The sequence below is a fragment of the Oryctolagus cuniculus genome, chromosome 5, assembly GCF_051225735.1.
Source record: "Oryctolagus cuniculus isolate XC-2025 breed Fujian yellow rabbit chromosome 5, ASM5122573v1, whole genome shotgun sequence".
Taxonomy (NCBI): domain Eukaryota; kingdom Metazoa; phylum Chordata; class Mammalia; order Lagomorpha; family Leporidae; genus Oryctolagus; species Oryctolagus cuniculus.
The window spans coordinates 147668854-147692415 of NC_142871.1; the positions used below are offsets into that span (position 1 = coordinate 147668854).

General features: G+C 42.9%; 1 protein-coding gene across 3 annotated transcripts in view; it reads right to left on the reverse strand.

The window, feature by feature from the left end:
- The window catches only part of MBOAT1 (membrane bound glycerophospholipid O-acyltransferase 1), a 336357-nt gene extending 313036 nt beyond the window's left edge, over nt 1-23321 (reverse strand). For 2 of the 3 annotated variants that reach the window (XM_089333320.1, XM_089333318.1), the window contains exon 1: nt 22939-23321. In XM_089333320.1, the coding sequence (XP_089189446.1) occupies nt 22939-23115 (177 nt within the window). In that variant the 5' untranslated portion in view covers nt 23116-23321. The remainder of the gene's footprint in view (nt 1-22938) is intronic. The other variant, XM_089333317.1, reaches the window with a different exon arrangement.
- Nucleotides 23322-23562: the final 241 nt, after the last annotated feature.

The window sequence follows — 23562 nt, forward strand, 5'->3', positions numbered from 1 at the left end:
TTTAAGTGTTTACAGGAGGTGATAATGGAATGAACCAAGGTCTTCACCAACCAGGCAGTCAACCAAATGCTGCTAGAGGGATATATTAGGTTCCAGGAGACAGGAACTTGAGACATCGTCCCATGCCAGCAGAAAGTACTTGGTCACCCCACGTCAGCAAGAAGTAGCTCTAAAGACAAAACATTGTCCCCATACCCCTCCTGGACTTTTGGGGTTAATGTAATTCCATACAACTCTTGCTTTATAAAAAACAAAAGGGGGGAATGTTAGTAAAATGGTGTATAGTCTTATCTATGGCATGATCTACACCCCAGACACCATCCTAGGCTCTAGCCTCCACTGCCATGGCTGGAAGCCAGGTGATCCCATGGTCCAACCACCGGTGTCAGCTCCACCCCCATCCTGATGGGATTCGCTGCTCCTACTTCCCTGCCCACCCTCCCACACACACAAAGCTTTAAGAGGATTTGTTCCATAACATGTGGCTCTCTGTCTCTGTCTCTCTCTCTGTTTTCTCTTGATCTCTCTTACTCTCTCCTTCCCCCTCTTTTCCTTCTTCACCGCTTCCCTCCAGTTTGTCGGGTTTCCCCCAATAAACTCTTTCCCTTAAAAAAAGGGTCTATTTCAGCTTTAAAATTTTGAACATATTAATCACTGTTCATTTAACCCAGTATTCTAATTATAATGTTGATATTTTTACTAGTTCACTGTATGGTTTTGGTTAAATCACTTAACATTTTTAAAGGTAATTTACTTACTGTAAAATGAAGGAAAGAAGAAGTGAAATAATCACTAAAGCTATTTTCACTCTTAATTCTCTTATTTCATAAGATATATATATAAACAAAGTACATATGATATATACATATATATGAAAAGCAAGACTTTAAATTGTATTCTTTTTTTTAACTTTTATTTAATGAATATAAATTTCCAAAGTACGGCTTATGGATTACAATGGCTTCTCCCCCATATCGTCTCTCCCACCCGCTTCCCTCCCCTTTCCCACTCCCTCTCCCCTTCCATTCACATGAGGATTCATTTTCGATTCTCTTTATATACAGAAGATCAGTTTAGCATACATTAAGTAAAGATTTCAACAGTTTGCTCCCACACAAACACAAAGTGAAAAATAGCTGATTTTTTAAATGATGATGAAATCAGATCAGACCTATTGTCATGTTTAATCCCAGTGAGAGTCAAGTTGGGAATTGATAATTTCTTCTTTTTTTTTTTTTTTACAGAAGATCAGTTTAGTATACATTAAGTAGGGATTTCAACAGTTCGCACCCCCATAGAAACACAAAGTGAAATATACTGTTTGAGTACTCGTTATAGCATTAAGTCTCAAATTACAGCACATTAAGGACAGAGATCCTACATGAGGAGTGAGTGCACAGTGACTCCTGTTGTTGACTTTACAAATTGACACTCCTGTTTATGGCATCAGTAATCTCCCTATGCACCAGTCATGAGTTTCCAAGGCTATGGAAGCCTTTTGAGTTCACCGACTCTTATCTTGTTTAGACAAGGTCATAGTCAAAGTGGAGGTTCTCTCCTCCCTTCAGAGAAAGGTACCTCCTTCTTTGAAGACCTGTTCTTTCCACTGGGATCTCACTCACAGAGATCTTTCATTTAGGGTTTTTTTTTTCTTGGCTTTCCATGCCTAAAATACTATCATGGGCTTTTCAGCCAGATCGAAATGCCTTTAGGGCTGATTCTGAGGCCAGAGTGCTGTTTAGGACATCTGCCATTCTATGAGTCTGCTGAGTATCTCGCTTCCCATGTTGGATCACTCTCCCCTTTATTTATTCTATCAGTTAGTATTAGCAGGTACTAGACTTGTTTATGTGCTTCCTTTGACTCTTAGTCCTTTCATTATGATCAATTGTGAACTGAGATTGATCACCGGGACTAGTGAGATGGCATTGGTACATGCCACCTTGATGGGATTAAATTGGAGTCCCCTGGTATGTTTCTAACTCTACCATTTGGGGCAAGTCAGCTTGAGCATGTCCCAAATTGTACATCTCTTCCCTCTCTTATTCCTACTCTTATGTTTAACAGGGATCACATTTCAGTTAAATTTCAACACTTAAGAGTAACTGTGTATTAATTACAGAATTAAACCAGTCATATTAAGTAGCACAGACAAAAGAACTACTAAGAGGGATAATGTATTAAGTTGTTCATTAACAGTCAGGGCTATGCTGATCAAGTCACCGTTTCCCATAGTGTCCATTTCACTTCAACAGGTTTCCTTTTTGGTGTTCAGTCAGTTGTCACCGATCAGGGAGAACATATGGTATTTGTCCCTTTGGGACTGGCTTATTTCACTCAGCATGATGTGTTCCAGATTCCTCCATTTTGTTGCAAATGACTGGATTTCGTTGTTTCTTACTGCGGTATAGTATTCTAAGGAGTACATATCCCATAATTTCTTTATCCAGTCTACCATTGATGGGCATTTAGGTTGGTTCCAGGTCTTAGCTATTGTGAATTGAGCTGCAATAAACATTAGGGTGCAGACCGCTTTTTTGTTTATCAATTTAAACTCCTTTGGGTAAATTCCAAGGAGTGGGATGGCTGGGTCGAACGGTAGGGTTATCTTCAGGTTTCTGAGGAATCTCCAGACTGACTTCCATAGTGGCTTGACCAGTTTGCATTCCCACCAACAGTGGGTTAGTGTCCCTTTTTCCCCACATCCTCGCCAGCATCTGTTGTTGGTAGATTTCTGCATGTGAGCCATTCTAACCAGGGTGAGGTGAAACCTCATTGTGGTTTTGATTTGCATTTCCCTGATTGCTAATGACCTTGAACATTTTTTCATGTGCCTGTTGGCCATTTGGATTTCCTCTTTTGAAAAATGTCTATTGAGGTCCTTGGCCCATCTCTTAAGTGGGTTGTTGGTTTTGTTTTTGTGGAGTTTCTTGATCTCTTTGTAGATTCTGGTTATTAACCCTTTATCTGTTGCATAGTTTGCAAATATTTTTTCCCATTCTGTCGGTTGTCTCTTCACTCTCCTGACTGTTTCTTTTGCAGTACAGAAACTTCTCAATTTGATGCAATCCCAATAGTTGATTTTGGCTTTGACTGCCTGTGCCTCCCGGGTCTTTTCCAGAAATTCTTTGCCTGTGCCAATATCTTGAAGGGTTTCTCCAATGTTCTCTAGTAACTTGATGGTGTCAGGTCGTAGATTTAGGTCTTTAATCCATGTTGAGTGGATTTTTGTGTAAGGTGTAAGGTAGGGGTCTTGCTTCATGATTCTGCACGTGGAAATCCAGTTTTCCCAGCACCATTTATTGAACAGACTGTCCTTGCTCCAGGAATTGGTTTTAGATCCTTGATCAAATATAAGTTGGCTGTAGATGTTTGGGTTGATTTCTGGTGTTTCAATTCTGTTCCATTGGTCTATCCATCTGTTTCTGTACCAATACCATGCTGTTTTGATTACAACTGCCCTGTAGTATGTCCTGAAATCTGGTATTGTGATGCCTCCGGCTTTGTTTTTGTTGTACAAGATTGCTTTAGCTATTCGAGGTCTCTTGTGCCTCCATATAAATTTCAGCACCATTTTTCCCAGATCTGAGAAGAAGGTCTTCGGTATCTTGATTGGTATTGCATTGAATCTATAAACTGCTTTTGGGAGAATGGACATTTTGATGATATTGATTCTTCCAATCCATGAGCATGGAAGATTTTTCCATTTCTTGGTATCCTCTTCTATTTCTTTCTTTAAGGTTTTGTAATTTTCATCGTAGAGATCTTTAACGTCCTTGGTTAAGTTTATTCCAAGGTATTTGATTGTTTTTGTAGCTATTGTGAATGGGATTGATCTTAGAAGTTCTTCCTCAGCCATGGCATTGTCTGTGTATACAAAGGCTGTTGATTTTTGTGCATTGATTTTATACCCTGCTACTTTGCCAAACTCTTCTATGAGTTCCAATAGTCTCTTAGTAGAGTTCTTTGGGTCCCCTAAGTAAAGAATCATATCATCTGCAAAGAGGGATAGTTTGAGTTCTTCCTTCCCAATTTGTATCCCTTTAATTTCTTTTTCTTGCCTAATAGCTCTGGCTAGAACCTCCAGAACTACATTGAATAGCAGTGGTGAGAGTGCGTGTCTCTGTCTGGTACCAGATCTCAGTGGAAATGCTTCCAACTTTTCCCCATTCAATAGGATGTTGGCTGTGGGTTTTTCATAGATTGCTTTGATTGTATTGAGGAATGTTCCTTCCAAACCCAGTTTGCTTAGAGTTTTCATCATGAACGGGTGTTGTATTTTATCAAATGCTTTCTCGGCATCTATTAAGATAATCATATGGTTTTTCTTCTGCAGTCTGTTAATGTGGTGTATCACATTGATTGTCTTGAACACATTAAACCATCCCTGCATACCAGGGATAAATCCCACTTGGTCTGGGTGGATGATCTTTCTGATGTGTTGTTGCATTCTATTGGCCAGAATTTTATTGAGGATTTTTGCATCTATGTTCATCAGGGATATTGGTCTGTAATTCTCTTTCAGTGCTGCATCTTTTTCTGGCTTAGGAATTAAGGTGATGCTGGCTTCATAGAAGGAATTTGGGAGGATTCCCTCTTCTTCGATTGTTCTGAATAGTTTGAGAAGAATTGGAGTTAGTTCTTCTTTAAATGTCTGGTAGAATTCAGCAGTGAATCCATCTGGTCCTGGGCTTTTCTTTGTTGGGAGGGCCTTTATTACTGTTTCAATTTCTGTCTCAGTTATGGGTCTGTTTAGGTTTTCGATGTCTTCCTGGTTCAATTTAAGTAGGTTGCATGTGTCCAGGAATCTATCCATTTCTGATAGGTTTCCCTGTTTGCTGGCATACAAGTCCTTGTAGTAATTGCTGATGATTCTTTTTCTTTCTGTGGTGTCTGTTGTTACATTTCTTTTTTTGTCTCTGATTTTATTGATTTGGGTCTTTTCTCTTCTTTTTTTAGTTAGTTGGGCCAATGGGGTGTCAATTTTGTTTATTTTTTCAAAAAACCAGCTCCTCGTTTGGCTGATTTTTTGTAATTTTTTTTGGATTCAATCCTGTTGATTTCTTCTCTGATTTTAATTATTTCTCTTCTCCTACTAGATTTGGGTCTGGTTTGCTGTAGGTTTTCTAGATCCTTGAGGTGAATTGAAAGCTCATCTATTTGGTGCCTTTCCAATTTCTTGATGTAGGCACCTATTGATATAAACTTTCCTCTTAACACTGCTTTTGCTGTATCCCATAAGTTTTGGTATGTTGTGCTGTTATCCTCATTTACTTCCAGAAAATTTTTGATTTCTCTTTTAATTTCTTCTATGACCATTGTTCATTCAGGAGCATGTTGTTCAATCTCCATGTGTTTGCATATGCTCTAGGGATTCCTGAGTTGCTAATTTCCAACTTCGTTCCTTTATGGTCTGAGAAGCTGCATGGTATGATTCTAATTCTTTTGAATTTGCTGAGACTTGCTTTATGGCCTAGTATGTGGTCAATCCTAGAGAAGGTTCCATGTACTGCTGAGAAGAATGTAAAATCTTTAGCTGTAGGATTGAAAGTTCTGTAGATACCTGTTAGATCCATTTGGGCTATAGTGTCATTTAAATCTACTGTCTCCTTGTTGATCTTCTGTGCTGTTGATCTGTCTATTTCTGAGAGTGGAGTATTGAAGTCCCCCAGTACTATTGTATTGGGGTCTAAGTCTCCCTTTAAGTCCCTTAACAAATCTTTTTTTTTTTATTTTTTGACAGGCAGAGTGGACAGTGAGAGAGAGAGACAGAGAGAAAGGTCTTCCTTTGCCGTTGGTTCACCCTCCAATGGCCGCCGCGGCCGGCGCGCTGCGGCCGGCACACCGTGCTGATCCGATGGCAGGAGCCAGGAGCCAGGTGCTTTTCCTGGTCTCCCATGGGGTGCAGGGCCCAAGCACCTGGGCCATCCTCCACTGCACTCCCTGGCCACAGCAGAGGGCTGGCCTGGAAGAGGGGCAACTGGGACAGAATCCGGCGCCCTGACCGGGACTAGAACCCGGTGTGCCGGCGCCGCTAGGCGGAGAATTAGCCTAGTGAGCCGCGGCGCCAGCCTCCCCTAACAAATCTTTTAAATAACCGGTGCCCTGTAATTAGGTGCATATACATTGATGATCATTGTATCTTCCTGTTGAATTGATCCCTTAATCATTATTGTCTCTCCCAACAGTTTTTGTGGTAAAGTTTATGTTGTCCGATATTAAGATGGCTACGCCCGCTCTTTTTTCATTTCTGTTGGCATGGTATATCTTTTTCCAGCCTTTCACTTTCAGTCTTTATGGAACTTTGTTGGAAAGATGTGTTTCTTGTAAGCAGCAAATAGATGGGTTTTGTTCCTTAACCCAATCAGCCAATCGGTGTCTTTTAACTGGACAGTTCAGGCCATTAACGTTCAATGTGACTAATGATAAGTGGTAACTTTGCCCTGCCATTTGCCAAACATAAGTTCTAACATATGCTTTGAATTCCCTGTGATCTTTTGCTGTGAGGTTTCCTTCCTTTACCTTCTTTCATATTGATGACCGTGTTTCTGTGTTTCTGTGTGTAACACATCTTTAAGCATCTGTTGCAGGGCTGGATGAGTGGCGACAAATTCTTTCAATTTCTGTTTGCTATGAAAAGTCTTTATTTCACCTTCATTCACAAATGATAGCTTTGCAGGATATAATATTCTGGGCTGGCAGTTTTTCTTAGTACCTGGGCTATATCTCGCCATTCCCTCCTAGCTTGTAGGGTTTCTGATGAGAAGTCAGCTGTGAGTCTGATTGGAGATCCTCTGAGAGTAATCTGACGTTTCTCTCTTGCACATTTTAGGATCTTTTCTTTATGTTTCACTGTGGAGAATTTAATTACAACGTGTCGTGGTGAGGATCTCTTTTGGTCGTGTTTATTAGGGGTTCTGTGAGCTTCCTGTACTAGGATTTCTCTGTCCTTCTCCAAACCTGGGAAATTTTCTGCTAATATCTCACAAAAAAGGCCTTCTACTCCTTTCTCCCTCTCCATGCCTTCAGGAACTCCTAGAACCCGAATGTTGGGTTTTTTAATAGTATCCTGAAGATTCCTGACAATATGTTTTAGATTTCTAATTTCCTCTTCTTTTCTTTGGTCTGACTGTATCCTTTCCTGTTCTCTGTCTTCTAAGTCCGATATTCTCTCTTCTGCTTCACCCATTCTGTTTGTAAGGCTCTCTATTGTGTTTTTCATTTGATCTATTGAATTCTTCACTTCAGTCACTATCACAGTTTCCTGTTGTACTAGTTGTTTCGTTTCATTTTGATTCCTCCTTAATATTTCATTTTCACGAGAGAGATTTTCTATCTTGTCCATTAAGGATTTCTGTAGTTCAAGAATTTGTTTTTGAGAACTTCTTAATGTTCTTATCAATTTTTTGAGATCTGCTTCTTGCATTTCTTCTATGTCATCATCTTCATAATCTTGAATTGGGGTGTCTTTTTCATTTGAGTGCATCATGGTGACTTCCTTGTTTTTATTACCTCAGTTTTTGCGTTTGTTATTTGGCATATTGGAGATATTTGGTTTCTTCACTGTGGTGCTTTTTCTTGTTATACTATGACTCTAGATTAAGTGGACTATCTGTTTTTGATGGAGACTTAGGGCTTGAGATGGGTGTGGCCTGAGAGCTCTGTTTGGTGTGCCAAAGGTGACACTCCCAGGTTCGGCATGGTAAATCTCTCTCTCTTTCTTTTTTTGATTCAAAAGGGAAGTAATTCCACACAGCTGAACGAAGTTGGAGGTAGTTAGCAGGCAAATGATATACCCACAGGAGCCAGAGATCGGAAGCTCTTTCCCAAGGACCACACAGGGAATCTGTTCGGCCCTCAGAGTGGGCTCAAAGTCTCCTTCAGTCTCCCACTGGGTTACCAAAGTTACGGAATTGTAGCGTCTCTGGAGAGTGCTCATGTGAATTCCGTGAGTTCTCTCCCCCACCGTCTCTTTTTTCACAGTCTCAGTTCAGTAGCACCACAAATTTACTAGGTCCTAATCTCCTGTTAATTCGCCCTGCCCAGAGTCAGGTTTTTCTGCTAGGCTCAGGGCCGATGCAGACCTGAGGTCACTCTGCTTATGACGTATGTCCAAGATGGCGCCTGCTCTTTGTCTTGCTCGCCCTTGAGAGGTGAGCGGAGAGAGAGAAACCCGTGTCCGTACCAGTCACCTTTTTTTTTTCTCTCTCTCTCTTCCAGTTAGCCTGGTGAACTTTTCCCCACAGGGGTCGTTCCCTCTAGTCTCCTCTTTCCACTTGCCTGCCAGTGTCTCGGGCTATTGAGGTTCGGCTCACCTCGCGTTCCAGCGCTGGTGTGTTGAGTCTGCCGCTGGTGTCCCGAACTGTGGGCTCCCACCCTCTCCACACAGGTCCGCTGTGAATCACATGTTCCGGAAGAGTTTCTTCTGCTGTTTCCTCCCCTACTCTTCCTTGAACCTGCAGTATCTCCACTTTTATTAAACTATCTCTCCCGGACTATCAGTGCTCCCTTCCTATTCCGCCATCTTGCCTCCTCCACTAAATTGTATTCTTAATTGAAAGCACTGGGAGCAGACATTTGGTGCAACAGTTACATCGCTTGGGAGGCCTGCGCTCCCATATGGAATGCCTGGGTTTGAGTCCTGGTTTCATTCCAGTTTCCTGTTAAAGTCCACCCTTGGAGGCAGCAAGCTGGGGCTCAAGTACCCGGGTCCCTGCCACTCACGTAGGAGACCTGGTTAGAAATCCCAGCTGATGGCTTCAGCTTGACTCAATCCTGGTCATTCTGGGCATTTAGGGAGTGAACCAGTAGACAGAAGTTCTATGTCTGTCTCTGTCTCTCTGCAGTTCAAATAAATTTTTAAAAATGAATAAAAATTTTAAGTAGTTCAATTGAAAGCAATGACAAAACTGAAATTCCTAGAGCTATAAGGTTCGTACGTTCTCTGGGAATTAAATTCTAGAAATCATCATTGGGTGTCTTTGCTCAATTAATCAGCAAGTACCCCTGAAATTGGAACAAGGCTTTCTCAAAGTAATCAAGAGGAATTATAATTTTGTACTTGGAAGTGACTGCCAGAAAGGGGACCTAGAGAAGTCATTTTAATTGAAGGTGCTACTTAACTCTGGTTATTAAAAAATAATGAGAAGGGTGGGAGGAGGAAGAAATCAGGCATAAGCAAAAAGAAAAATTACATTGACCTGTAAGAAATATCAGAGGGGCAGGCATTTGATTCCGCAGTTAAAACTCACTTCTATTGCTTGCATCCTAAGTAGGAGTACCTGGGTTTGAGTCCCCCCTCTGCTCCCAATTCCAACTTCCTGCTAATGTATATCCTGGGACACAGCAGGTAATCACTCAAGTACTTGATTCCTGCCACCCATGTGGGAGACACATATGGAGTTCTGGGCTTCTGGCATAGTCCTGGTTCAGCCATGGCTGTTGCAGGTACTTGGAAAGTGTGTCACTGGATACAAGATATTTCTATCTCTGTTTCTGTCATCTTGCTTTTCGAATTAATTAGTTAAATAAATAATATTTTTCAGAAAGGACTATCAGAATAGTCAATAGACAATTCAGAAGTATTTGCAGCATTCCCTGTGAGATGTGTGGATAAAAGAAAGACAGGGACCTTGGATTCAGATAGAATTGCATGCAAAGTTGAGCAACATACTAACACTAACTCCTCACCTGTAAAATGGGTATCATGATTTCACCTCAAGAGAATAAGATTACAGAAAATATAACCCCTAGCACCAAGAAGTCACTTAGTAGATTTTCCTTCATTCAACAAATCAATGATTTGTCTGAAATCAAAGACACTCTCGATATCACAAATGATATGTATAGAAGAACTCTATTGAATAACAGTCAGTAGCAAAAAGAGCATTCAGAAAGTGGTGGTAACCAGAGTGGGGCTCATGAGAGTCCAATGGCTGCAAAGGGCACCCTGGAACGTGGTGCCTTTGGATACCTTGACAGCCTCCCACATTACCAGGATGTGCTCCCTGGGGTCCCATCCTAAGACCCCAGGAGAACGGGCCACCACCAAGAAGTATAATATGCATGTGGAAGACTACAAACCTTACCTCAATGAGGGTGATACTGGGAACCAGGCAGGAAGATTGGATAGGAATGAATAGCTGAGTTGAGATTTTTTTTTCTTACAATTTCTGTGCAGCTGTGCATTTTAACTCTATTCCTTTACTTGTCAATCCAGCATGTCTACTTTCCCATAATGCCCCAGGACCAGGAAGGAGAAAACACCATGATGGTCATGTGGAAATTAAGTCCCATGTGGAGATGCCATGAAACTCTCAGGCAAATCTCACATACACATTAAACTACACCCAGTTCATATATTCAATCAGGGCTCTGCCCCCTGTCCCATGAAAGACACTGGTAATATGGGAGCACCCTTTTCCCCTCTTAGCCATGTTTGCAGGTCCTTCCCTGGCCCCCTCCCCCTCTCTCTCCTCATAAACTACTCTCTGGCCCATTCTTGAAGGTACAATCTCTCTCTCTCTCTCTCTCTCTCTCTCTCTCTCTCTTAAATAACTCCTGCTCTCACTGTGCACTGTGTTATCCCTCTGCTTTGAACTCTTACCTCTGTGGGTACAAGAACTTGGAATAAAAATTAAGATACTTATAGAATCTGATTCATTGTAAGTGCCTCCAACTAGGATTCATTATAAGTTACCCCCTCACACCTAGAGATTCAACCTTAATGAAATTCTTATCTACAGCCAACTTATATTTGATCAAGGATCCAAAACCAATCCCTGGAGTAAGGACAGTCTATTCAATAAATGGTGCTGGGAAAATTGGATTTCCACGTGCAGAAGCATGAAGCAAGACCCCTACCTTTCACCTCACACAAAAATCCACTCAATATGGATTAAATACCTAAATCTATGACCCAACACCATCAAATTATTACAGAACATTGGAGAAACCCTGCAAGATATAGGTACCAAAAACTTCTTAGAAAAGACCCCGGAAACACAGGCAGTCAAAGGCAAAATTAACATTTGGGATTGCATCAAATTGAGAAGTTTCTGTACTGCAAAAGAAACAGTCAGGAAAGTGAAGAGGCAACTGACTGAATGGGAAAAAAATATTTGCAAACTATGCAACAGATAAAGGGTTAATAACCAGAATCTACAAAGAAATCAAGAAACTCCACAACACCAAAATAAACAATCCACTTACAAGATGGGCCAAGGACCTCAATAGACATTTTTCAAAAGAGGAAATCCAAATGGCCAACAGGCACATGAAAAAATGTTCAAGATCACTAGCCATCAGGGAAATGCAAATCAAAACCACAATGAGGGTCGGCGCCGCGGCTCAATGGGATAATCCTCCGCCTTGTGGCGCCGGCACACCGGGTTCTAGTCCCGGTCGGGGCGCCGGTTCTGTCCCGGTTGTCCCTCTTCCAGGCCAGCTCTCTGCTGTGGCCAGGGAGGGCAGTGGAGGATGGCCCAAGTGCTTGGGCCCTGCACCCCATGGGAGACCAGGAGAAGCACCTGGCTCCTGGCTTCGGATCAGCGTGATGCGCCTGCCGCAGCGCGCCGGCCACGGCAGCCATTGGAGGGTGAACCAACGGCAAAGGAAGACATTTCTCTCTGTCTCTCTCTCTCCCTGTCCACTCTGCCTATCAAAACACACACACACACACACACAATGAGGTTTCACCTCACCCTGGTTAGAATGGCTCACATGCAGAAATCTACCAACAACAGATGCTGGCGAGGATGTGGGGAAAAAGGGACACTAACCCACTGTTGGTGGGAATGCAAACTGGTCAAGCCACTATGGAAGTCAGTCTGGAGATTCCTCAGAAACCTGAAAATAGCCCTACCGTTCGACCCAGCCATCCCACTCCTTGGAATTTACCCAAAGGAAATGAAATTGGCAAACAAAAAAGCGGTCTGCACCCTAATGTTTATTGCAACTCAATTCACAATAGCTAAGACCTGGAATCAACCCAAATGCCCATCAACAGTAGACTGGAAAAAGAAATTATGGGATATGTACTCTATAGAATACTATACAGCAGTAAAAAAAAAAAACACAACAATGAAATCCAGTCATTTGCAACAAAATGGAGGAATCTGGAAAACATCATGCTGAGTGAATTAAGCCAGTCCCAAAGGGACAAATACCATATGTTCTCCCTGATCGGTGACAACTAACTGAACACCTAAAAGGAAACCTGTTGAAGTGAAATGGACACTATGAGAAACAGTGACTTGATCAGCCCTTGTTCTGACTGTTGATGTACAACTTAATATTTTACCCCTTTTAGTATTTTTTTGTTCTACTTATTACTATTGGTTGAACTCTGTAATTAACACACAATTATTCTTAGGTGTTTAAATTTAACTGAAAAGTGATCCCTATTAAATATAAGAGTGGTAATAAGAGAGAGAAGAGATGTACAATTTGGAACATTCTCAAGCTGACTTGCCCCAAATGGTAGAGTTAGAAACGTGCCAGGGGATTCCAATACAATCCCATCAAGGTGGCATGTACCAATGCCATCTCATTAGTCCAAGTGATCAATTTCAGTTTACAATTTATCACACTGATAGGTCTAAGAGTCAAAGGGATCACACAAACAAGTCTAGTGTCTGCTAATACTAACTGATAGAATTAAAAAGGGAGAGAATGATCCAACATGGGAAGCAGGATACACAGCAGACTCATAGAATGGCAGATGTCCTAAACAGCACTCTGGCCTCAGAATCAGCCCTTAAGGCATTCGGATCTGGCTGAAGAGCCCATGAGAGTGTTTCAGGCATGGAAGGCCAAGACACTCTGGCAAAAAAAAAAAAATCTAAATGAAAGATCTCTTCAAGTGAGATACCAGTGGAAAGAACAGGGCCATCAAAGAAGGAGGTACCTTTCTCTGAAGGGAGGAGGGAACTTCCACTTTGACTATGACCTTGTCTAACTAAGATTGGAGTCAGCGAACTCAAAAGGCTTCCATAGCCTTGGCAACTCATGACAAGAGCCTAGGGTAATTACTGACGCCATAAACAAGAGTGTCAAATTGTTAAGTCAACAGCAGGAGTCACTGTGCACTTACTCCTCATGTAGGATCTCTGTCCTTAATGTGTTGTGCAATGTGAATTAATGCTATAACTAGTACTGAAACAGTATTTTACACTTTATGTTCTGTGTAGGTGCAAACTGTTGAAATCTTAATATATACTAAATCGATCTTCTGTATATAAAGATAATTGAAAATGAATCTTGATGTGAATGGAATGGGAGAGGGAGTGGGGGATGGGAGGGTTGTGGGTGGGAGGGATGTTATGGGGGGAAAAAGCCATTGTAATCCATAAACTGTACTTTGGAAATTTATATTTACTAAATAAAAGTTAAAAAAAGAAAAAAAATTCTCAAACCGTGTGATCTTTGGCATTCTCAAATAATTTGAGCCTCAGCTACCTCACCTAGAAAACTTAAATAATTGCATTACCTATTTAGCATATTAGCATGATGAGCAATGTAAATCAGTTATGTGAAAACTTTTTTAAACTGTACAATCCACTATACAAATCAGTGGTGATTCAGGGGTGCCATGTTCAAATGTGTAGGAGGTGCACTGCACAAAATGTTGCCTTTTAGAAAGCACCGTTCACTTTACAAGCAGCATAGATCTGTGTATCTAAGGCAACAGTTTTCTGATAGTGGCAAAATGCCTCAAGTTACAAAGTTGATACATTACCAAATTACCTGCCCAAAAACAGTGTCTTGAAAAGGGTGTTAAAAAATATAGAAGGCCATTGTTTCAGTCTGCACTGGGATGCAATAAACCAAATTAAAAGTCAGAACGGAGTCACATATGCTAAAGTTCTACATAACTAAGTCAAAAATAAACTGATTATTTGACCTTCTAGGAAAAAAGGAAACATGAGAGATAATAGACAAATTTCCCAAGCAGGCCAGTTTCAATGACGTTCTCTCTGTCTTAATCCCTACATCAAAAAGTAACCTGGAATAAAGTGAGGTCGCCATCAGTCATTTTCCTATTGTTCTGTCTCCCTGTCCCTGTCTTACAAAGAAAATAATTCTGAAATGCCAACCTGCCTTCTGTGTTCTGTTTCAACTCTCTTCTAACTTTTTATGTCTATAAAACCAACCTCTCTGCTTAGCTCATTGCAATACTTATTCTATTTATATACTTAGGGTGCTGCCTGACTTCAAAATTGAAAAGAAAGCCAATTAAGAACTTTAAGTTGTTTAATTTTTGTCCTTAAACAAAACAAAGTTTTTATGTCTCTATTTTTGCTTTTACACAAAAGCACCATATAAGCTACATGGTTCCTGTGGGTATTTATCCCAATTAACTCCAAAGCTCAGAATAACACTAGTACATAAAAACAACAGAAAAGAGTGTTAAGAAAAATCATAACTGAAATGCAATGGACACTAAGCTCCCTGTCCCTTGGTGCATCCAAGTAAAGTCTAACTCAGCGCAATGAAGGGTCTTAAGTTAGAATAGCCTGGATGAGCCGGCACCACAGCTCACTAGGCTAACCCTCCGCCTGCAGTACTGGCACCCTGGGTCCTAGTCCCGGTCGGGGCGCCGGGTTCTGTCCCAGTTGCTCCTCTTCCAGTCCAGCTCTCTGCTGTGGCCCAGGAAGGCAGTGGAGGATGGCCCAAGTGCTTGCGCCCTGCACCCCATGGGAGACCAGGAGAGGCACCTGGCTCCTGGCTTCAGATCAGCGCGGTGCACCGGCCGCAGCACGCCTGCCATGGCGGCCATTGGAGGGTGAACCAACGGCAAAGGAAGACCTTTCTCTCTGTCTCTCTCTCTCTCACTGTCCACTCTGCCTGTCAAAAAAAAAAAAGAATAGCCTGGATGGAGGGAAAAGTTAGAAATGACCGTCTTCACAAACAAGAGAGTTAACGCCTAGTAAATACCAGCTGGCAGTAGGTATGGGGCTGGAATCTTCACCTACCATTATCTCACTGAATCCTGGTAGGAGGCCTTCGAAGTTGCTGGTCTGATCACAAATCATCCTAAATTCATGCAGAGCTAGTAAGAGGCAGAAAAGGTTGTCGGACTCCATCAGTTTCCCATTGCTGCTGTGATAAATTGGCTCAGTGGCTCAAAGACAACTCAGATGTATTATCTCACAGTTCTCGAGGTCAGAAGTCTAACGTGGCTATCGTTGGACTAATATCACAGTGCCAGCCAGATGGCATTGCTTTCTGTGGGCTGCAAAGGAGTCAGGGCCGCCCACACTCCTTGGACCATGGCTGTCCTCATCTTCAAAGCCACATTTCATCACTGTGACACTGACTCTTCTAACTCCCTCTTCCATCTCCCATGGACTCTCACAATTATCTGAAGCCCACCTGAATAATATCCATACTTTCAGGTCAGCTGCTTGATGACCTTCACTCTGTCTGCAACCTTAACTCTGTGTGAAGTAACCTAACGTATTCTCAGATTCCCAGGACATGCCGGGGGCCCACTGATCTACCTACACAAACTCCAATGCCCATATTCTTTTCTTTATCCAATGCTCCCTTCTTGCTTTGCCTCTGTCATACTTTCTGATTATAAATGAGGACCGGGGAACAAATAGAAGACATTGTCCCTATTCTTAAAGAGCTTTCATTGCATCTGGGGGTGACTAACGTGTGTAAAGAGCAATGCTCAATTCAGGCCTTTAAATGAATACAATAGAAACCCCATATGTGCCTTAGTTTATAACATCTCTGGCTATGTCATATGGGAAAACAGCATGGACATTCCTCAAGAAACTAGAAAAAGAGGTGAGCATTTGGTGCACTAGGTAAGATGTCACTTGAGGTGCCAACATCCCATATTGGAGTCCATGGGTTTGAGCCCCAGTTCCACTTCTGAATCCAGTTTCCTATTCATGTGCACCTTGGATCCCTGCTACCCACATGGGAGACCTGAATTGAGTCCCCAGCTCCTGGGTATTGCAGGGATTTTGAGAATGAACCAGCAGATGGACGATCTCTCTGCTCTCTCCACTTTCCAAATAAGTAAATAATTTTTTAAAAAAATATTTAAAAAAAACAAACATCTAGAATCACCATATGAACCAGCAATCCAATTCCTAAGTGTATAGCAAATGGAAAGGAAATCAGTATGTCAAAGAAATATCTGCATTCCTAGTTCATTGTGGTATTATTCACAATATCTAAGATATGAAATCAACTTAAATGGATAAATGGATAAGGAACATATGGTACATATACACACAATGGAACATTACTTGGCCTTTAAAAAAATAAGATCTTACCATTTACAACTACCTGGATGAACCCAGAGAGCATATGTTAAGCAAAACTAGCCAGACACAGAATGACAAGTGTTGCATGTTCTCATTTGTATGTGGTAGCCTCAGAAGTTGATCTTGTGGAAGAGCAGGGTGAATCCTGGTGAACAGAGATTGGGAAGGGGGAGATGTGGGGATGGAGGGAGGTGCTTAATGGTACAGGGGTGCAGTTGAAGAGAAGGAATAACTTCTAGCCTTCTATACCACAGTAGGATCACTATGGTTGACAAATTGTTTTTTTCAAAATAGCTAGTGGAAAGTACTTTAAATGCTTTCAACACAAAGAAACCATAAATAATAATGATAGTAATTATTATTATTATTATTAAAGAGACAGAGACAGACAGAGCTCCCATCTGCTAGTTAAATCCCCAAATGCCTGCAACAGCTGGGGCTGGGCTGAAAGCAGAGCCAGGATCTGGGAATACAACCCAGTTCTCCCACGTGAGTGGCAGAAACTCAAGTACTTCGGTTATCATTGCTGCCTCCTGAGGTCTGCATTAGCAAAGAGTTGGAGTCAAGAGCTGGAGGAGATGTGGGATGTGTGTGTCTTAACTGCTAAGCTACATGCCATGATGGATATGCCAATTACCCTGATCTGATCATTATGGATTTATATGTAGGCATTAAAATATCACTCAGTACTCCATAAGCATATACAGTTATTATATCAATTAAAATTCATATTTAAAATATTTTTCTGGCCATGGAAATCTAATATGAACTTTTAATCCTATCACTGCTATAATCATAAAGACAGCAACTTCCTGGGACTGACTGCAGTGGGTAAACTCATTGCCTGCACTACCAACACTCCATTCAGGCACTGGTTCGAATCATGGCTGCTTCACTTCAGATACAGTTCAGTACTAATATCCCTGGGAAAGTAGCAGAAGATGGCCCAAGTGCTTGGGCCCCTACAGCCCATGTGGAGGAAGTTCCTGATTCCTGACTTTGGCCTGGCCCAGCTCTAGCCATTGTGGCCATTTGGGGAGTGAATCAGCAGATGGAAGGTGTGTGTGTGTGTGTGTGTGTGTGTGTGTGTGTTTTCTCTCTGTAATTGTTTCTAAAAATCTTTTCTAAGAAAAGAGATAGCAACTTCCTAATTTCATGAACACAAATGGTGAGGGTATAGAACCAATTAGGGAGTGAGGCAGCAGAGAGAGATGAGGTCCCAGCAACAGAAGGGACAGCTGAGGAGGAAGAGGCAGAGAGAAGTCGCCATGAGAGGAAGATCCAGGGAGGGAAAATGAGGGAGAGGGGCTGCAGACAGAGCAGCAGAGGCTGCCCCAGAGAGGTCAAGAGGGCCATTTCTCAGTACAGAGGCCTCCTGGGCAGGCCCGAGCCTGGAACCTTCCTCAGGAAGCTGCTGACAAGAAGCCTGCCTCGGGGTGCTTCTGCTTTGTCCTTGTAGTGGCAGCGAGTTTGGAAAAGGGGACACTCCATGCAAGCTGAAGCGGCCAGCTTCTCAGTGCAGTCATGAGAACTATAGGGGAAAATATTACTGATGGTGATGATGAGAGGAGAAAGGAGAATTCCAGGGAGAAGGCCCTTGGAGAGAAAGGGCAGAAAGGGAACAATGAGGAGAGCCTCTCTCTGAAAGGTCAAATTGTGTGTTGAAAACCACTGCATTGATGATGTGGGCATGAGCATTTAAAAATTATTTTATTTGAAAGGCAGAGTTACTGAGAGAAGGAGTGAGGGAGATCTTTCATCTGCTGGCTCACTCCCCAAATGGCAGCAACAGCCAGAGTTGGGCCAGGACAAAGCCAGGAGCCAGGAGCTCCACCCCAAGTCTCCCACAGGTAAGACAGGGGGCGCTTGGGCCATCTTCTGCTGCTCTCCCAAGAGCATTAGCAGGGAGCTGGATTGGAAGTGGAACAGCCAAGACTCACTACATCACAGTGCCTGTCCCAAGCATTTTCATTTTTTTTTAATTTTTTTTTTTTTTGACAGGCAGAGTGGACAGGGAGAGAGAGAGACAGAGAGAAAGGTCTTCCTTTGCCGTTGGTTCACCCTCCAATGGCCGCCGTGGCCGGCGCGCTGCAGCCGGCGCACCACGCTGATCCGATGGCAGGAGCCAGGAGCCAGGTGCTTTTCCTGGTCTCCCATGGGGTGCAGGGCCCAAGCACCTGGGCCATCCTCCACTGCACTCCCTGGCCACAGCAGAGAGCTGGCCTGGAAGAGGGGCAACCGGGACAGAATCCGGCGCCCCAGCCGGGACTAGAACCCGGTGTGCCGGCGCCGCTAGGTGGAGGATTAGCCTAGTGAGCCGCGGCGCCGGCTCATTTTCATTTTTTTTTACTCTGGTTCTGGTCTCACAGGGAGGTAAGAATTCTAAGTGCAGACTGGAAAGATGTGCAAACAGGGACAGGATTTATTTAACAGTGAGGAAATAAACATACATTCACACACAAGTGTGTGCCACCTCACACAGAGAAATACCATTGTGAGTGGGCCAGAGGGTTGCCCTACAGAGAGAGAGAAAAGGAGAGTAGTACCTCTAAGCACTGTCCGTGGCAAGGAGAGAGATCAATCCCTTGCTCTCTGCCTCTTTTATGAGGTAGGGGGTGGTACTTTTGTCTGATACATAAGCATTTGTCCTCCTTGCAAATGTGGGCATGAGGGAGGTTTCCTGCCAGGTGTCCCAAATAAAAATGGCTGGTGTTGTGGTCCGAGAAGCTTCATCTTAAACAAGAATCTCCAGGGAATGAACGTGAGAGCCATGTTCCCTTCACAGCAAGAGATCGTTGAAATCAAATCACCACTTCACCACCAGGCAGAGACCAGTGTGGCTAGCTTGCCTTGATTTTTTTTTTCCACTGACAAGTAATGAATTATAGTTCTCAAAGACAAAGTAGGGATAGTAAAGCAAAAGTTTATTAAAGTACGTTCAAGGGGAGAAAGGGGCAAGAGAGAGAGAGCACATGGCATTCTTTCTTCTTGGTTTGGGACTTCAATCTCTAAAGAATGAGGGGCATTGACTGAAGATGTGGCCCGGACACTTAAGACTGGCATCTGTGATTGACATCTGGGAGTTGCATCCCTCTGGGCTCTCCATCATGTGGCTATCCACCAGACTTTTCTGGTTTGGCTGAGCTCCCATTTTATGAGGATACTTTAGCCACAAGGTAAACTGCACGGTAGGCTGTCTTGGGGGAGGTGGGGAGTGGGTCCTTGCAGAGAGCAGGGATTTCACTCCTGGGTCTCACGGCCCCTCCCCAGTCACTCTGTCTAATTCTCTGACAAGTACACTGGGAAGAGGCAGAAAATGCAAGAAAAAAAAAATGTTTTTCTGTATCTTGACCTTCGGCCCATGCCAGCAGCAGCTTTGAAAACCATATTACAGGGCTGCCCACAGTCATCCCAGCCTCTCTCAACCGTCTGCTTCCAGACCCAAACTTTTTTTCTGAATGTCTGCAATCATGGCAGCTTTTATTGCACAAGTAAAATACCACAGACTAGAATTTATAATCCAGACAACTTTGAGATCTCATTGCTCAGCCTGCTGAACTCTTCCTTTCCCAGAGACATCCGTACTTTCTCCAAACTTCTCTGATGCTCTCGTTTTTAACTGTTATTGTCTGCTGAATTCAAGCAGCTGAATCTGAAAGAAGTTCAGTATCGTTTTCTCCAAGTATCATTTCCTTCATCTTCCTGGGCTTGAGATACTGAACAAGCAACACCTGGCCTCATCTGGACCCTACAGATACACTTTTTCACCCAAGGAGTTTTGGATTTCAACAAGAGACCTGTTCTCCTCCTGAACAACCACATTAATGGTGAGGTGAGCACGCACAGACCTCATCTTGTAACGGAGTCCTGGGTAAGCCCCTTGACCATATTCTGCACATGACTACAGATAGCATGAATGGTTGCCAGATCCTCTATAGTTCCCCAACATTTGTCAGTCTGGATCCTCCTTCTTTCCAACAAGGCTGAGTTCTACATGGATGTGAGTGAAATACCTTTGCATGGTTCTTCTGGGACCCTTCAACTATGTCCCTTCAGGTTGATGGTGACATTTACTGGAATGCCCACAGTCTATGCTGCGAATGGTCTCTGACCTCATAGCAACAAAGGAGACCCAAACTTCTGCTCCACTGCCTACTTTGGTAAGCTATTGAAGTTAGGGACTGGACTGGATTTTACTCAATTAAATGGTGTTCATCACTGTGTCTTCTGTAGCTATAATGAGAATATGTGTTACTTGCAGTGGGGAAAAAAATGATCAACAGCATGTGGAAGGAACAGGGAGCCCCTCAAGCATATATTCTAGTACATATATTCAGTGAAGGCAGCTCTCACTTCTAAGCACACTCGAAGAAAACTAATCACATCAATGCACACTGGCTACAGCTGAAAAAGCTTTCAGGAAAACTAATAGTAAATACCTTACTGTATCTGCCATTACTGGTTTTACTCCAGATGGACTTTTGAATGAGGTTCAGGATTCAAAACCTCTTGCTAAAACCTTTCAAAAGCAAGTAAACACCCAACACCACTTTTCATTCCCCTCTACATAGAGGAAGAAATGCTTTTACATTACTAAATTGCACCACACCTATCTAGAGCATTTTGCCTCTAATAAGTGTGGCCAAGGCTGTACTTAAGCCTTTTGTTTGCTCAAACCAAGTGAGAATTATGTGTCTGGAGACCAATTCTTCCCATTTTCCATTAAGCAACTTTTTTAAACCCAGGTAGGCTCCTCCTACTTCTATGAAATATTGCTCCTTCCTGTCACTTCTTTTTTTTTTCTTCTTACGATTTACTTATTTATTTGAAAGACAGAGTGACACAGAAGGGGAGAGACTGAAAGAGAGGTCTTTCATTTGCTGGTTCACTTCTCAAATGGCCTCTTTAGCTGGGGCTAGGCCAGGATGAGGCCAGGAACCAGGAACTCCATCCAGATCTCCCACATGGATGGCAAGGGCATAAGCACTTGGGCCATCATCTGCTGCCTGCACATGCACATTCGCAGGATACAGCAGGAGTTGGATCAGAAAAGAGCAGCTGGGACCCAAACTGGCACTCTGATAAGGAATGCTGGGGTCACAAGCAGCAGCTAACCCACTGTGCCACAACACAGGCCCTTTGTCACTCCTTTAAATTTCATTCCATGATCTATTTTGTTAGAACATCCCACTTATTTAAACATTCAATCTTGAATCATTTATTCTCCAAGAGCAATTTTTGTGTACCAAGTTCACAACCTTGACATCAGAATCACCTGGGGAACCTTTAAAATATACTAATGCCAGGGCTATATTCTTAACCAGTTAAATAAAATCTCTGGAGGTGATCCCCAGCAAGACAAAGACAAGTTTATGCTAAAATGTATGTGGAAAGCCAATGCCCCAAGGACAGCCAAGACAATTTTGAGAGAGAAGAATGCAGGGTTACACTGTGGTACATCCATACCATGGGACACTATGCAACTGTAAAAAGGGATGAATTATTGGTATGCAGGCACCAACCTGGAAGGATTTCAAGGCAATGTTGCTGAGTAAAAAAGAATAGATTTCAAAACATCATATACTGTGTGATTTTCACCACAGTCTTGAAATAACAAAGCCATCGGGATAGAGAACAGATTAGTGATTTCTGGAGCTTAGAGATGACAAGGTAGCATGAGGGAGTCTTGTGGTGATGTCACAGTTGGGTATGATGATTCATGAATCTAGATGTGTGGGAAAATTGCATAGAAAAGTGTACGTACACACACACACACACACACACATACACGTGTATGTAAAACCGGCAAAATCCAAATAAGCTCTCTGGACTGTACCAGTATTATTTTCCTGGAATTGATACTGTACTAATGCAAGATTATCATTGGGGAAAACTGAGGGGAGGGTACATAGGGCCTCCTTGTACAGGTTTTTCTTTTTTTTTTTCTTGCAATTTCTGTGAATTTATAATTATTTTGAAATAAAAATTGTAGGCAAAAAAAAATACAAGAAAAACACTAATGCCTGAACCCTACTGCAGAATAATTATATTAAAATTTCCTGGAGGGGGCTGGCGCCACGGCTCACTAGGCTAATCCTCCACCTGCGGCACAGGCACCCACGGTTCTAGTCCCAGTTGGGGTGCTGGATTCTGTCCTGGTTGCTCCTTTTCCAGTCCAGCTCTCTGCTGTAGCCCGGGAGTGCAGTGTAGGATCGCCCAAGTCCTTGGGCCCTGCACCCGCATGGCAGACCAGGAGGAAGCACCTGGCTCCTGGCTTTGGATGGGTGCAGTGGGCCAGGTGCAATGCGCTGGCGGTAGCAGCCACTTGGAGGGTGAACCAACGGAAAAAGGAAGACCTTTCTCTCTCTCTCTCTCTCTCACTGTCCTCTCTGCCTGTCAAAAAAAAATTTCCTGGAGGGAGACCAAGGTGTCAATGTTTTTATACCCTCCCCAAGGGATGCTAATGTGCACCCAGGGTTGAACTGCCCTCTTGCAAAGCACGGTTTTCCTAAAGTATATTATTTAAGGAGATGATAAAAGGAGTATGTGCTCTAAACATCTAAAACTGATGAAGAGCAAACTTTCAACTAGGGACCCCTCTAAATCACTCAAGAAATTTAAATTACACAGAATATTTTAAGAATACACATACCTGGTGGAAGCTGAGCCGCAGGAGCTGCCAGGGCGCTGGACCCGCTGGACCCGCTGGAGCTGCAGAGTCTGCGCGCCAGTGCTGGAAGGGGAGGTGAGCTAAAAACCTCTGGGTAACCCGAGACATTGGCGGGGAAGGACAGAAAAAGCCTGCAGAGAACGAGGCCTGAAACCCCATTGGGGAAAGTTCACCAGGCTAGCTGGAGGAGAGAAAAAATCAAATAAATAAGGGGAACCTGCACGGACATTTAGCCTCTCTCTCTACTAACCTTACAAAGCCGAGCAAGACAAAGGGCAGGCACCATTTTACATAAGTAAAGCGGTGCGCGCCATTTTGCATATGTAAAGCAGGTGTCTCTCATTAGCCAAGCAGGAAAACCTGACTCTGGTAAGCAAACGAATACCCACAGGGGCCAGATTTCATACATCAACTACTCTCAATTCCACTCAGCTGTGTGGAATTACTTCCCAACTGAGTCAAAAAAAAAAAAAAAAGAGAGAGAGAGAGAGAGAGAGTGAGAGCGAGCAAGAGAACAATCAGGGTGAATCACCTTTGGCACACCTTTAACCCTGTAGAACCAGAGCTCTCTGGCCACACCCATCACAGCCTCTAAGGATCCATCAA